The 14,025-nt window shown below is 38.9% G+C and overlaps 1 protein-coding gene across 1 annotated transcript in view; it reads right to left on the reverse strand.

The window, feature by feature from the left end:
• Positions 1–706: 706 nt before the first annotated feature.
• LOC140230914 (E3 ubiquitin-protein ligase RNF126-B-like) overlaps positions 707–14,025 on the reverse strand; it is a 75,108-nt gene continuing 61,789 nt past the window's right edge. The window contains exons 8-9 of the mRNA XM_072311055.1: positions 3,093–3,208; positions 707–1,016 (exon numbers count right to left, since the gene is read on the reverse strand). Of these exons, the coding sequence (XP_072167156.1) occupies positions 951–1,016; positions 3,093–3,208 (182 nt within the window). The 3' untranslated portion in view covers positions 707–950. The remainder of the gene's footprint in view (positions 1,017–3,092; positions 3,209–14,025) is intronic.

Consider the following 14,025-nt stretch of genomic DNA (forward strand, 5'->3'; position numbering starts at 1 on the left):
TTGATAATTTCTTCATTTTTTTCTCTCGAATCTGTTTTCAGGTAGAGAGTTAAGTCAGTCCGAAGTCCTAACTCTATGAAATTTTGCAAACCTCTGCACATCTCTGCGACACTTCACTAAAAAAAAATAAAAATAAAAAAAAAAATAAATACAAAATACAAAATACAAAAAAAAAAAACATAATTGGTAAATGACAAGGTGCAGGAAAGAAAATGGTATATGTTCACTCAAAACTCACATTTTTCACCAGGCATTCAATTGCCAAACTCTTGGGGGAGTCTGCACCTTTGAATGTTTCTACAACAGATATATGGCACTATACAAATGCTGTGGATCAATCAATCAATCAATAAGAGAAAGTGATAGAGCACTCAAACTTCAAAAAATAAAAAATAAAAGGAGAAACGTGCAAAAAATCGATAGCAAGGATCCACTTGAATAGGAAAAACCCATTTCTGATTTATCAGTTTGTATATGACTGATTCATCCCACAGCAGACTATGTTGAATAATAGCATTCAAACACCCCTATCTGTGGGCCAAATGAGTGATGAATGTAAATTTATATATATTTTCTCCATACCATGACAGCTGTTTGACAATCATTTTTTTTTCCACTCAGTTTTATAATTTGTGTAGCATACAGAGAACCACAAACATAAAATTAGAAAATAGAGAAAGAACATTACAACATTTTGATGGATATGAGTAGGCACAGTCCTTAAGATATGATTGCAAAGAAATTTCATCCGCTATTGATCTTGAGAGCCAGTGGCAAGCATTTTACATACTGATGTGCAAACCTATATGGGTATGACATGAAGGGAACGTTAAACTGAGAGGAAGAGAAAGTATGACAGACAGAAAAAAGTGAGAGATACAGTAAGCATCATGGTAACGTAGTTCTATCAAAAACAATATGTTGTGTACAGTCTGAGCCTGCCTCCTCCTCTACCTCGCATGTGAGCTTGAAGTGGAGTCTGAGATGGCCTTTCTGCAAACGGGACAAGTGTTGTGCTGAAAGGAACAGAAAATGTACTAGATGTTATACCGGGGGGGGGGGGGGGGGGAATAATGATTGAGTCCACATGCTCATTCAAAAATTAACATACTTAATATACGCATTCATACAAATATTCCAACAAACAAATAATGAATACTGAATGAATAGATTAATAAAAACATGAACATGTTGCTATGGCAACTGGTATGCCTTTGCCATATCACATTATTCATGTAACAGAGGTCTACAGTACATATTGCCAATATGAGACAAGTTCATAGGAAGATAGGCAAATAATCATTCTCGTAATTGTACACCAATTTTCATGACAATACCCTGAGCCATTTTCAAAACAATGCAAAAAAGGTGAAATTTTAGCATTTTCACTTTTTGACCCAATGGCCCAAAACTTTCCCTTCATACAATGTAATCACTGTGTGGTAATGCATGTACAAAATTGTATTTACCAAGCACAGAGTATAGAAGTGCACACAGTGCGCTGTTATAGAGGGCTTATGCTTTTATTTTGCATAGTACGCTCATAGGTAGGTGCAGGCGCCATTTTAGGAAACAAAGTGATCGATAGAGGGTGTATTTTCCTGCCCCTATAATGGAGTCACTGTGGTGGTATCTGCGTATCTGCCTCGCTCTCATTTTCTCCTTTCGGGGGGGGGGGGGGGGGGGGGGGGGGGCATACAGGGTAAAAGATGTACTTCGGACCTCATTACAACATTTTGAATTACCATTCCTGCCTGATCACGAAATATAAATGAAAAAATGCCCTTTATCATCCAATCTGTAGTCCCTAAAAAAACTGAGCTAACTATATAAATGACCTAATGATAGGGAGTATACCTAAACCATGGTGTTTGATATGCATGGGGTGCTCACAGCTCTCTCTCTCCCTCTCTCTCAGCCCTTCTCTTGGTTGGTTTTATTTATGATGTAGGCTAATATGATTTTCCCTAGAACAATCAACAGAAATCATTGTAGGCGGCCAAAATATCCTTTCTACACAGACTTTTACAAAAAAGCTACAGAACATTACTTATTTCTTCTTTGGGGTGGGGGATATTTGTATTTCTTTTCTTTTTTTCAGAGGGGGCTGCTGGGGATGGGGTAATGTAGATCTCTGAAAACATGTGAGCCTTTTCACTGTGCTGTGGTTGCACTTTTGAATTGACATGGACCAAACGGATGAGTGGTATTCTTTTTATTATATATTGTTATGATGCACGGACATAAATAAGAAAAGCCCTTCTGGCTGAATCATGTGCCCGTGCTGAAGTAAATAAATGATATGAAATGAAATGAAAATGTATTGTTATCAACACTTTTCCTCTTATCAATATTTAGCACTATCGTGATCTTTGTCACTGTCACCTTACATTTTCACATTTCTGATTCCTAAAAACAACATCTCTTGTTAAATAACAAATGTTGATTATTCTCGCCCTTATAGAAAAAAAATATATTTGTATAAATAATAAATATTGTGGAATTTATTACCACAACATATCCGTCAGTCGTCTTCATTGGTCTCATTCAAATCTTCTTTAAAGACTTATTTATTTGTGAATTGATATTTTTTGTATATGTGTGTGTGTGTATTGAAAGTAAATTGTTACTTACAGTATGTTTTGTGATGAGATTGTAAAACGCATAGGGAACATTCATTTGTTATATGCACTATAAAAATTTCATTATTATTATTATTATTATTATGCAAGATAAGTGAAAATATGCTGAATTTTCTTTATACTTTCCTTACATTGTTGTATGCACATGACATCAAGAGCTGTAACAGTCCTCTCATCCAGTGATGGCAGCACTGAAACTTCAAAATTTCATAACTTTTTTTTACAGATTTTCCTCAAACTTTCCCTGATCTGTTCTACTGACACTGCTGCATTCTCTCAATCCGTATGTATATGAAGGTGGACTTGTCCTTATATTACTGTTTGATGGGTCAACAAATTGCATTACCTGAATTGTACCAGCTGAAGTAGCCTTTGAGATTGTAGGTGAAAGAAAACTACGGTGACAAAGTGCAAATGAGGGCTAACTGAGATAAACATGATGGTACCTACCATTTCTAGCCAAGTGGTTATGCAGTCTGGATGAAAGAAGTGGGTGCAAGGGAGCAGTTTGGCAGACTCTTCATTCTTGAAGTCTTCCTTGCAGACAGGACACTCTTGAGATTGTTCTACACATGCACAATCAGATGTACAGGATTAACTCTTTATGCACCAGTGTAAACCCCTTGTGTGCTACATGATTCTGAAACTGCAATGTAGGCATGCTTTTCATAGATTTCTGTTACACTAGACATGCAATAGGTTAAGCTGAAGAGAAAATGTCAAGCTTTCCTATGATTTACATCTTACACCTCCTATTCCTTGACCTTTTACCAGGTCAATTTTGTTATATGTGTAAATCAAGACAAGAAGTTGTACTGAATACAAATTTTTGATGTTTTTTAGTCGAAGACTTTTCAAAAATTGTTCTAGAAGGCTGCAAAAGTGTGTCGATTTTCCCTCACTCAGGGCCTCAGAATTCATCTAGAATTCAACCACTCACTTCATGATGTCATTATGTGTATGACGCATTCCACTGGCGTCAATGCGCCGGCTGTCGCATATGAGTTTGCTTACATTTTTAGTCACAGTGAATGAAGTAGTACAAGTAATCTGATGATTTGTTATTAACGCAAAATGGCCTAAGTAAAGACGATCTTGACCAGAGTTTTGAAGTCCATGAGGGTGAAGTCTCAAAGGATCTTGAAAGCAGGAGTGATGACAACAACAGAGATGATGGAGATTTGGGGGTGTTATGGGACGTGGAAGATTGGGTGCAAGAGACAAAAGTACATAATGTAGATGGTGGTGCCACAGCCCGGCCTTATCATCATTGCTCCTTGGCAGGCCGAGGGGTTGAGGCCAACCACTGCAAACGAGATGGGTCAGCTTGAGTGAATGCACTGAACAAACAGGCGCTTATGTACTTTTGTATCCATGTAGATATCTCAAATGCGGGAGAAAAAAAAATGTTAAACTACTGGCTGTCCAGAGAGTGATACTGAATAGTGTTTACATGGCAGGTCTACCCGCAATGTTGTCGATTAGTATGGTTGAAATAGAAAATTAATTGTCATCTTAGTAAATAGACAGATGGTATCTATCTCTTCTCGTTGGGCTTCTTATCTAACCATGGTTGATCATGTTAACATGGTCAGTCAGGAGTAGAGACAAATCTTCTTGTATCACTTTATTGCTATGCAGAACTAGGTCTACAGATCCGTAAATTTTTCAGCTAAAAATGCCCTAAAAAGGGCAATTCAGCCTCATTGAATCAGCTCTAGTGGACCATCTAGAAGCATTATTCCTAATTGATGTCTGGCTTACTGATTTTATGAATTATTCTGAAAAATTAATGTTATTTTTTTCTTGCACAGCCACAGGTCTAGCAGCTGTCTTCCAAAACACAGTGCCATTCAAATCAACTGCTGCTGTGCATGGCCGGGTGTATGTGCACGCTGTTTCGCAGTTCACCGCAAGCACTTGGCCGCTGGTACTTCATACACATAACTACGTCATGCAAAAGGGAGCCAAAAAGGTTACAGTCTCACGCTCAGCAAAGCAAAAACAATAAGCTTTTTAATTGCATCTGATTATGTCATGGATATCCTTTGGGTATCAAAACCGCACCCTGTTTTATCAAAAGATAAAATCGATTGTAAATTCCTTTACCACACAGGCTGCCATAGACTTATGATAGAAATTAACTATATAATCAATTATAACTCTTCATAATGCAGCGCCCTGATATATCAACATTGTGCATGCTCTTAGCTTTCTATTTTAAATGTATAATTTGCCATACTTAAGATATTTCAACAGGTAGTCGGTTCAAGACAAATGTGTGATAATTTTTCTTTCATATGACTAGAAACTATTATACTGTCTACGCATGACTTTTGCGCACAAAGCAGATACGGAAGCTTAGAAGTAAATCGCAAATCCATATGGGAACACCACTTCATATATAATCACCACATAATGCATGCTACATGTGACAGGTATGGAATTGGGAGTGAAACATTCATTGTATCATCGCATTTGGCAATTTATCAATCGTGTTGAGCAGGTTTGTGCGTTTGAGCAAAATATGCGAAGTCGGGCGTGTGAATGTGGCATATGAGGAGTTAATCATTTCCATCACACAAAAGTTCAGTGTTGAAACATATTTTTTTTCCAGATACTGTCTATACAAGCAATATCCATGACAATCTCACAGCCTGCCTCCAGTTTGCAGGAGTCTTACTACATCTTTTAGCGAGTGAAATAGTTGAAACTAGAAATGTCGCTATGGCGACTGGTATGCCTCCGCCATAATACATGATTCTCCTAATAGGTCTATACTGTAGTACATCTTGACAATGTGTAATGACAGTTTAGCATAACTGGCAAAATATCAAACTGGCATGTGTTGAATGTTAGTTCACTTTCCTTGAACTAGGTTTAAATTGGATGAATGGCTATATCTTCTAAGAGAGCATGTACACGTACTTGGGGATTTGAGGATTTTTACTTGACTTTTGACCATCCTTTAATTAATGCATCAAGTAATTTTTCAAGGTAAGGAGAAAAAGTGTAATTTCAGTATTGAATAATAAATTGTTAGCATTCTAACCTGGCCTTTGACCCATGACCTTTGACCCTATGACCCTAAGATTCCCAAGAGAATCACTGTCAGGCAGAACATGCATGGATACAAGTATGAACTAAGTTTCGTGATGATACTTTGAGCCACTTCGGAGATACAAGCATGGAAGAAGAAGTGAAATTTAGCACTTTCACTTGACCTTTTGACCTATGACCTTTTGGCAAAAAAACTTGCCATAGAATCTTTATTGGGTAATTCATACATACAAGAAAAATCCTGCAGGCATTGCAAAATATGAAGTAAAAAGTGAAATTTTGAGGAGTTGACCTTGACCTTTGATACCTTGACCATTGACCCAATGACCCTAAATTCCCTCGATAATCACTGCCAGTCAGAACATGCATATGTACTAAGTTCCATGAAGATACCTTGAACAAATACCGAGATATGGAGAAAAAATGAAATTTTAACATTTTCACATTTTGACCTTTGACCTCATGACCCGAAACTCTCTCTACAGAATCTTTATTGGGTAATACATGTATACATGTATACATACATACATCTTTATTGAGTAATACATGTATACATGTAAGTTTCAACAAAATACCTTCAGGCATTGCATAGATACGGGGGAAATGAGCATTTGACCCTGACCTTTGCCCTTGAGAAGGTGCACCTAAAAGTTGATAGGCTCATGTTCAACCACTCATGCATATATATATACATGCCAAGTTCCATTAGGATACCTCAAACGGTTTTTTAGTTTCACTCTCCACAAAATTGATTACAGACGGACGGAAGGACAGACAACCTGAAAATATAATGTGTAAAAGTTGCACATTTTGTAGACAAGGAAAGTGCCAAAATGTGTCTCACTGTAGAAGAAATTAACGTTTTTCTATCTCCCAGAAGTTCCATTTACCCACCTATGACCTTTGACCTTGTGGTGACTTTCAACTCCCCAAGGGACATTTACCAGCCAAGTTGGGTCACAAACAAACATAGGGATCAAAAGTTATAATCGAAATGCGCCATAAAAACTTGGGCCCTAATAGCTTGTTGACCCCTGTCTGTGACCTTTGACCTTGTAATGAACTTCAACTAACCAAGGGACATCTACCATCCAAGCTTGGTAACAACGCACATAGGGATCAAAACTTATGAGCCATAATCGAAACACGCCATAAAAACTTAACATTGGGCCCTAAAAGTTCGTTGACCCCTGTCAGTGACCTTTGACCTTGTGGTGACCTTCAAATCCACAAGGGACATCTACCACCCAAGTTTGATTACAAACTGACATATACATCAAAAGTTATGAGCCATAATCAAAATGTGCCGTAAAAACTTCGGCCGTAAAAAGTTCGGCGTAAAAACCTAAAGTTCGTTGACCCCTGCCTGTGACCTTTGAACTCGAGGTGATCTTCATGTTTGTTGTTGTTGTTCTTTTAGATTTGTGGAGCTCTCTGCCGGGTGGGCAATTTGCTCCAAAAAATATATTTATTCAAATATACCCTTAAATTCAATTATAACTAGAAATGTCGCTTTGGCGACTGGTATGCCTCCGCCATAATGCATGATTTTCCCAATAGGTCTAGATAGTACATGTGGACACTGTGTGATTACATTTTCACAAAATTGGCAAAATATTGGAATGACAAGTTTGTCACAAATGTGTTGAATGTTCACCTTCCTTGACGTAGGTTTAATTGAATGAATAGGAGAGCATGTATCTAGGGATTTAAGGACTTTAACTTGACTTTGACCCATTCATACATTTAGGCATTGAGTAATTTTCAAGGTACAGGTGTGGAGAAAAAGTGCAATTTCTGAATTGAATAGTAAATTGTTACCATTTTCATCTGGCCCTTGACCGTAAAATTCATAAGATAATTACTTTCAGGTAGAACATGCATAATATGTACTAAGTTTCAAGGTAATTCGAGCCACTTCCGAGATATGGAGGAAAAAGTTAGTTCAGCACTTTCACTTGATCTTTGACCTTTTGACCTTTGAGGCAAAAAGAGAAAAAAAAACTTTCCAGAGAATTTCTATTAGGTTACACATGCATACACCAAGTGTAAAAAAATAACCCTGCTGGCATTGCATAAATATGAGGGTAATAGTAAAATTTTGAAGTCTTGCACTTGACCTTTGACCCCTGACCTTTGACCCCATGAACCATACATTCTCTAGATAATCACTTCCAGTCAGTACATGTATATACTATGTTCCATGAAGATACCTTGAACAATTTTCCAAGGTACAGAGAAAAAAAAAGAAGTTTTGATATTTTTACTTGACCTATTGACCTTTGACCTTTGACCTCATGACCCAAACTTTCACCAGAGAATCTTAATTGGGTAATACATGTATACACTAAGTTTCAAGGAAATGTCTTTAGGCATTCAATAGATATGGTGGAAATAGTGAAATTTTATGTATTTGACCATGACCTTTTGACCTTTGACCTTGAGCATGTGCACCAAAAAGTTGATAGGCACAACTTCACCCCCTAATACACATACATGCCAAGTTTCATTAGGATACCTCAACAGGTTTCGATAGTTACCTTGTCCACAAAATTCATTACGGACGGACGGAAGGACGGACGGACGGACGGACGGACGGACGGAAGGACGGACGGACGGACGGAAGGACGGACGGACAACCCGAAAACATAATGCCTCCGGCACCACTTCGTGGCGGAGGCATAAAAACCTACACTACTTCTAATTATTTACAAAAAACTAATCACACTTATTTTTAATACAGTCAACTTCGGATACCTCGACGTCGGATAAGCCGAATATCACTTACCTCGGGGGCAAAATGAAAGTCCCGATTGTTCCTATGGAGTTTCCGTGTATTAAAATTCACGTAGCTCGAAGAAAATAACTCGAAGTTCGGTTACCTCGAAGTGAAATCTACTGTCCCGATCTTAATTAACTTATTGTTTTTCCCAGCACATAGCTCGAATCGAAATTGCAAACATCACTCAGCATCTCCGATTAAGCGCGCGTGGACAGCGAAGAAGACATGTCAAAAATCTTTTTACACTCGACTGTAAATATTCCCGACCAGCTAGAACAATCGCACGCCCAAAGAAATACTCGGTACACAGCTGACAAGAAAAATCCCCAACACCTATACTCACATACGTACACGGTATGCACATAGCACCCTTGCCAGTGGAGTGCTTACGATAGCACTACGCTCTGCCCCATCATCTTCTTTTCTTTAACCACTGCGTTTTAATTCTTGATCATAATAGTCATACTGTGCACGCAGATTTCTTAACCATTGTGGCGCACCTGCGTAGGTGTTGATAGTATATCTTTGGCATTAATCACGGTCCACTGTCCAAACATCAATCTCCTGCGTAGTGCCTTTTTTTTACTTTTTTTTTTGCCTTTCACGAAGTATGTTTCATTTATTCTTCCTCGAGAACGCAAGCACTGATTTTTTATTTTTTTTTCAGCAATGCGATTACCAAAATATTGTTAGCATCCGACATTTGTTTTAGCATTGTAAAGAGCCGAAAGTTACCGTTATTTATTTCTTATTGTAAAAGCAATCATCCAACATTTATTAGTCTGTTAGCACCTTACGGAGCCGAATATTACCGTTAATCATTTTTAAATGTAAAAGCAAACAACCGACATTCATTTTAGCATCTTACGGAGCTAAATGCTATCCTTATCCATTTCCAAACGTGAAAGCAAACATCCGCTATTTGTTTCAGCATCTAACCGAGGGGATTAATACCGTTAATCATTTCCAAATGTAAAAGCAACAATCTGTCATTTATTTTTGCATCGTACGAAGCAGAATATTACCGTTATTTATTTCAAACATACATTTATTTCATCATCATACGGAGCCGAATGTTACTGCTGTCCACTTCCGAAAGTGAAATGAATCATCTGACAATTATTTTATCATCGTACGGAGCCGAATGTTACTGTTTTTCATTTTTGAACGTCAAAGCTGACATCAGACGTTTATTTTACCATCAAACGTAGCTGAATGTTATTGTTATTCATTTCGAAATGTAATAGCAAATATCCAATCTTTTTTTTAGCATCATATGGGGCAAAATGTAACTGCTATTCACTTCCAAACATGCCAAACGTAAAAGCAATCATTTGAGATGTATTTCAGCATCTTCCGGAGCTGAATGTTATTGCCATTTACTTTCGAATGTAAAAGCAAACATCCAGCATTTATTTTATCATCGCAAGGAGTTGAATGCTATTGTTATTCATTTCGAAATTTAAAAGCAAACATCAGACAGTTATTTTAGCATCGTATGGAGCAGAATATTACTGCAACTTCCGAACATAAAAGCGATCATCTGACATTTATTTTAGCATCTTCCGGAGCCGAATGTTATTGCTATCTCCTTTCGAAAGTATAAGGAAACATCCGACACTTATCTAACCATCGTACGGAGTTGAATATTGTTTTTCATTTCCGAACGTCAAAGCAAATATTCGATATTTATTTCAGCGTCTTCCGCAGCCGAATGTTATCCTTATTCGTTTCCGAACGCAAAATCAAATATCTGACATTAGTTTTAGCACCTTACGGAGCTGAGTCTTATCGTTTTTCATTTCCATAAGTATGGGCAAACATCCGACATTTATTTTAGTATCTTATGGAGCCGATTGTTACCGCTGTTCATTTTCAAAAGTAAAGGCAAACATCCAACTTTTTTTTGGTGGCGCGATAGGGCCACCAAAAATCTTCATTTCTGAAATTTTGATTTCAATTCCGATTTTCGTTCAATTCATTCATGCAAAAGTCGATTCAATTCCAATTGACAGGCATGCAAACAATCGGTAGGCACTATAACAGATACCATGTTGAACATCGATAAACGTCGGATAAGTCGAAGAAAATTCGACGTACGTACGCGTACCTCGAACCATTTTCTTCAGTCCCGACGAATTCGAGGTATCTGAAGTTGACTGTATTTACAAGTGATATATTTACATAGGAAGGAAAGGGGACAGGATTTCGGAAAAGATGTCACCTGCCTACTCCTGCACCTAAATGCAGGGATACGCCGTTCCCGTCAGCAAAGCAGGTAGAGGACCCGCCCGCGGACGCCGGTGATGTCTTGGCCTTTCCCGGGGGCAGGCGCCTCTAGTTGTCTTATCGGCCTAAGTGTTATATTATTATTAGCCTAGTAGGCAGAGACATCGTGGAAGAGAAGGGATGATAGAAGAATAGCGGAAAGGGTGAGGACAGAACAGAGAAAACATACAGCTAGGGGGGTGGAGGGTGCTGAGCTCCTCTCTCTGACATAGGGTCAGCCCGTTACCAAGATTACAAGCATGGGATGTCAAAATGAATCACACATAAGAAGCGTTGCCATCGGTCACGAGCCATTGATGATCCTGACCTGAGAGAAAAGTGCAGATATAGAACTAAGGACAGCATTGAGTATGACGATGGTACTGGTATAGAACAGAGACGACGTTGAGTATATCGATGGTACATGTGTGTGGAGTTCTCCCAGTGATTGGGAATTTAATAGTGAATTCACTCGATGAGAAACCTCTGCGAACATCAGGCCAAGGTATAATGTAGGCAGTGGAATAGAGAAAGAAGGAAAGAAACATCAAATATTGAAATACTGATTTGTGTCCTTTACATACTGAAGCAGGTAGTCCATGGACTGCTGGTTCGAGAAAAGATCAGACAGCTGCAGGGTGGATTTATGTAATCTTTGTGCTAATGCTGTACGTTGTTTTAGGAATCGTGTGCAGTATAGCAGGTAGTGCCCTACAGTTTCTGGAGAGTTGCAGGTATAACGAAGGCCAGTGGGGTGTTTGTGAATTAAATGTAGGAAAGCAGGGAGTCGAGCACGACCGATTCTGAGTCGGTGAATGATAATTTCGTCTCGACGGCAAGTGCAATCGATGGAGAAAAGCTGTTTGACATTACTATGAATAAAGTATAGATGACGACAATGGGTGGATGTGCGCCAGGCCTCGTTCCAGGCATCCAAGCATTTTGTCGAGATTAATTGTCTAATTTCAGAAACGGTAGGAGGAATCATAATGGTTATGTAATCTTTTTTTAGACTTTGCTTCGCAAGAAAGTCTGCACAGTCATTACCTTTTAGACCACAATGTAAGGGGATCCAGACTAGGGAAAGAGAAAATCCATTTGAAAATAAATTTGAACATTTCAATAAAATATCGCAAGTTACATCGTGTTTATTTGAAGAGTAATTTTCTAATAAAGACAGAGCGCCGAGGGAATCTGAAAATATCGCAACTTTCTGCGGAAAAGAAGTTTCTAGCCAGGGAAGAGCTTCTAAAATTGCAGTGAGTTCAGCATGGCATATGGATATCCGGAAGATTCTTTCATGAATTTTGATTTCATGGTGGGGGATATAAATCCCAATACCAACCCTGTTGCTGGTAGGGTCGTGAGAGCCGTCTGTGTAGAGATGAAGATGATTAGCATAAGTGGTGTTGATTATCTGGAGAGCAGTTTGTTTTTTATTTCAAGGTGGGAAGTCTTTGTGAAGTGGTCATGAATAGACAGATCAATTGTTGGATATATTGACCATGGCGGACACGGGCAGTCAGAGAGCGGGATGAGTTTGCTGAAAGTGGGAAATAAATATGAGGTACGGAGGGCAAACGGTTCTTTGTGTTCAGGCCATTTGACTGTAGCAAACTGCCAGCAGTCCGAGATGGCAGCCCGGGCTTGGTGAGTGGTGGAGAGAGTAAACAAATATGCACAGTAGTTGAAAGTGGCCCTCTCACGGTGTATGTCTAATACCCCTTTCCCGCTGAAGGAATTCTTCCCTGGGTGCACCCGGGGGCACCCGGGTAACCCCGCAGTGTGAAAGAAACTCGGTTGAAACCTAGGTGAAGCCTAGGTGAAACACCGATTAAATTTTGGACAATTTTTACCCTAGAAGCGTCCTGGGTAAACACCGATAGTTCAACGGGAAACCACCGGTGGTTCACCGAGGAACGCCCAGCGTGAAAGGTCGTCTCGGTGAAACACCGGGGAAAATATGCAGATAATGTCAAAGGTCATGTTTTGTTTCTGGTCATGCACATGTTTTTGGCTAGCTAGCGCGCGCTCCCAAATTAATCCACACGTAATTCGTGTATACCCATGTAAACATACATACGACTACAGTAGTGTGTCGTTCATGCGTGTGACGTTCACAGCCGCGACGGCACGTTGTAATGTTTAATTGTACACATGCCATATACAAATAAACTGAGCTGATTAGTTCGAGTGTACTCGAGTTGCCGTGTCTTCTTCTTCTTCCTCTTCCAGTCTGGTACAGTCTCATCCGTCTTTGTACTTGACTACTAGTATACTGCTGTGATTGCAACATCACTCGGTTTCTGAACAGTCCGAGTTGATTCAGAAGCATCAGTGACACAATGATAGCAAATTTCATTCTATTTTTTTGTACACAATAATGAGCTGCAAATATCGCGAATTTCAACACTGTGAGCAATAAAATGAAGGCCCTCCGAAAATGCAAATTACGATCGATAGAGGTAGAGAAGTTACGAGTACGAACCACTATGCACTGTAGTACAGTATATACCAGACCACGTTCAAACTAGAAATGTCGCTACAGTGACTGGTTATACCCCCGCCAAACAACATTTCATAAGCTTTGGTCAAAAAACTGAGGAAGTAGTTAAATCCGCAAGATCTTTCCTTGATCTTTTGCCATTAATATGCCATTACCATGGCAACGTACTTTCGGGTACTGTCGAAAAATGCGTCTTGCACATCTACAACCAAAGGCACACATCTGTACCAAGTTTCATGGAAATTGGGCAAAAACTGAGGAAGTAGTTTGCAACACAAAATTTTCCATCATTTTGGCTCATAATATGTGAGCTGTTACCATGGCAACATACTTTTTGTCACTGTCAAGAAATGTGTCATGCTGACCTATATCCTAAGACAAACATTCAATATGAATTCCATGAGAATTGGAAGAACACTGATGAAGCAGTTTTGCCATGAAGCATTTTGCCCTATATTTTACCAATAACATGCCGTTACCATGGCAACGCACTTTTTGCCACTGCGGAAATATGTGTCTTGCACATTAACATATTCAGATGAACATCTGTACCTAATTTCATAAAAATTGATCAAAAACTGTGGGAGGAGTTCGCGACGTAAGATTTGTACCCATTTTTGCCCATAATATGCCATTACCATGGCAACATACTTTTGGGTACTGTCAAAAAACACGTCTTGCACATCTACAACCCAAGGCACACATCTGTACCAAGTTTCATGGAAATTGGGCAAAAACTGAGGAAGTAGTTTGCAACACAAAATTTT

This window comes from Diadema setosum, chromosome 7 (genome assembly GCF_964275005.1).
Source record: "Diadema setosum chromosome 7, eeDiaSeto1, whole genome shotgun sequence".
Classification (NCBI taxonomy): domain Eukaryota; kingdom Metazoa; phylum Echinodermata; class Echinoidea; order Diadematoida; family Diadematidae; genus Diadema; species Diadema setosum.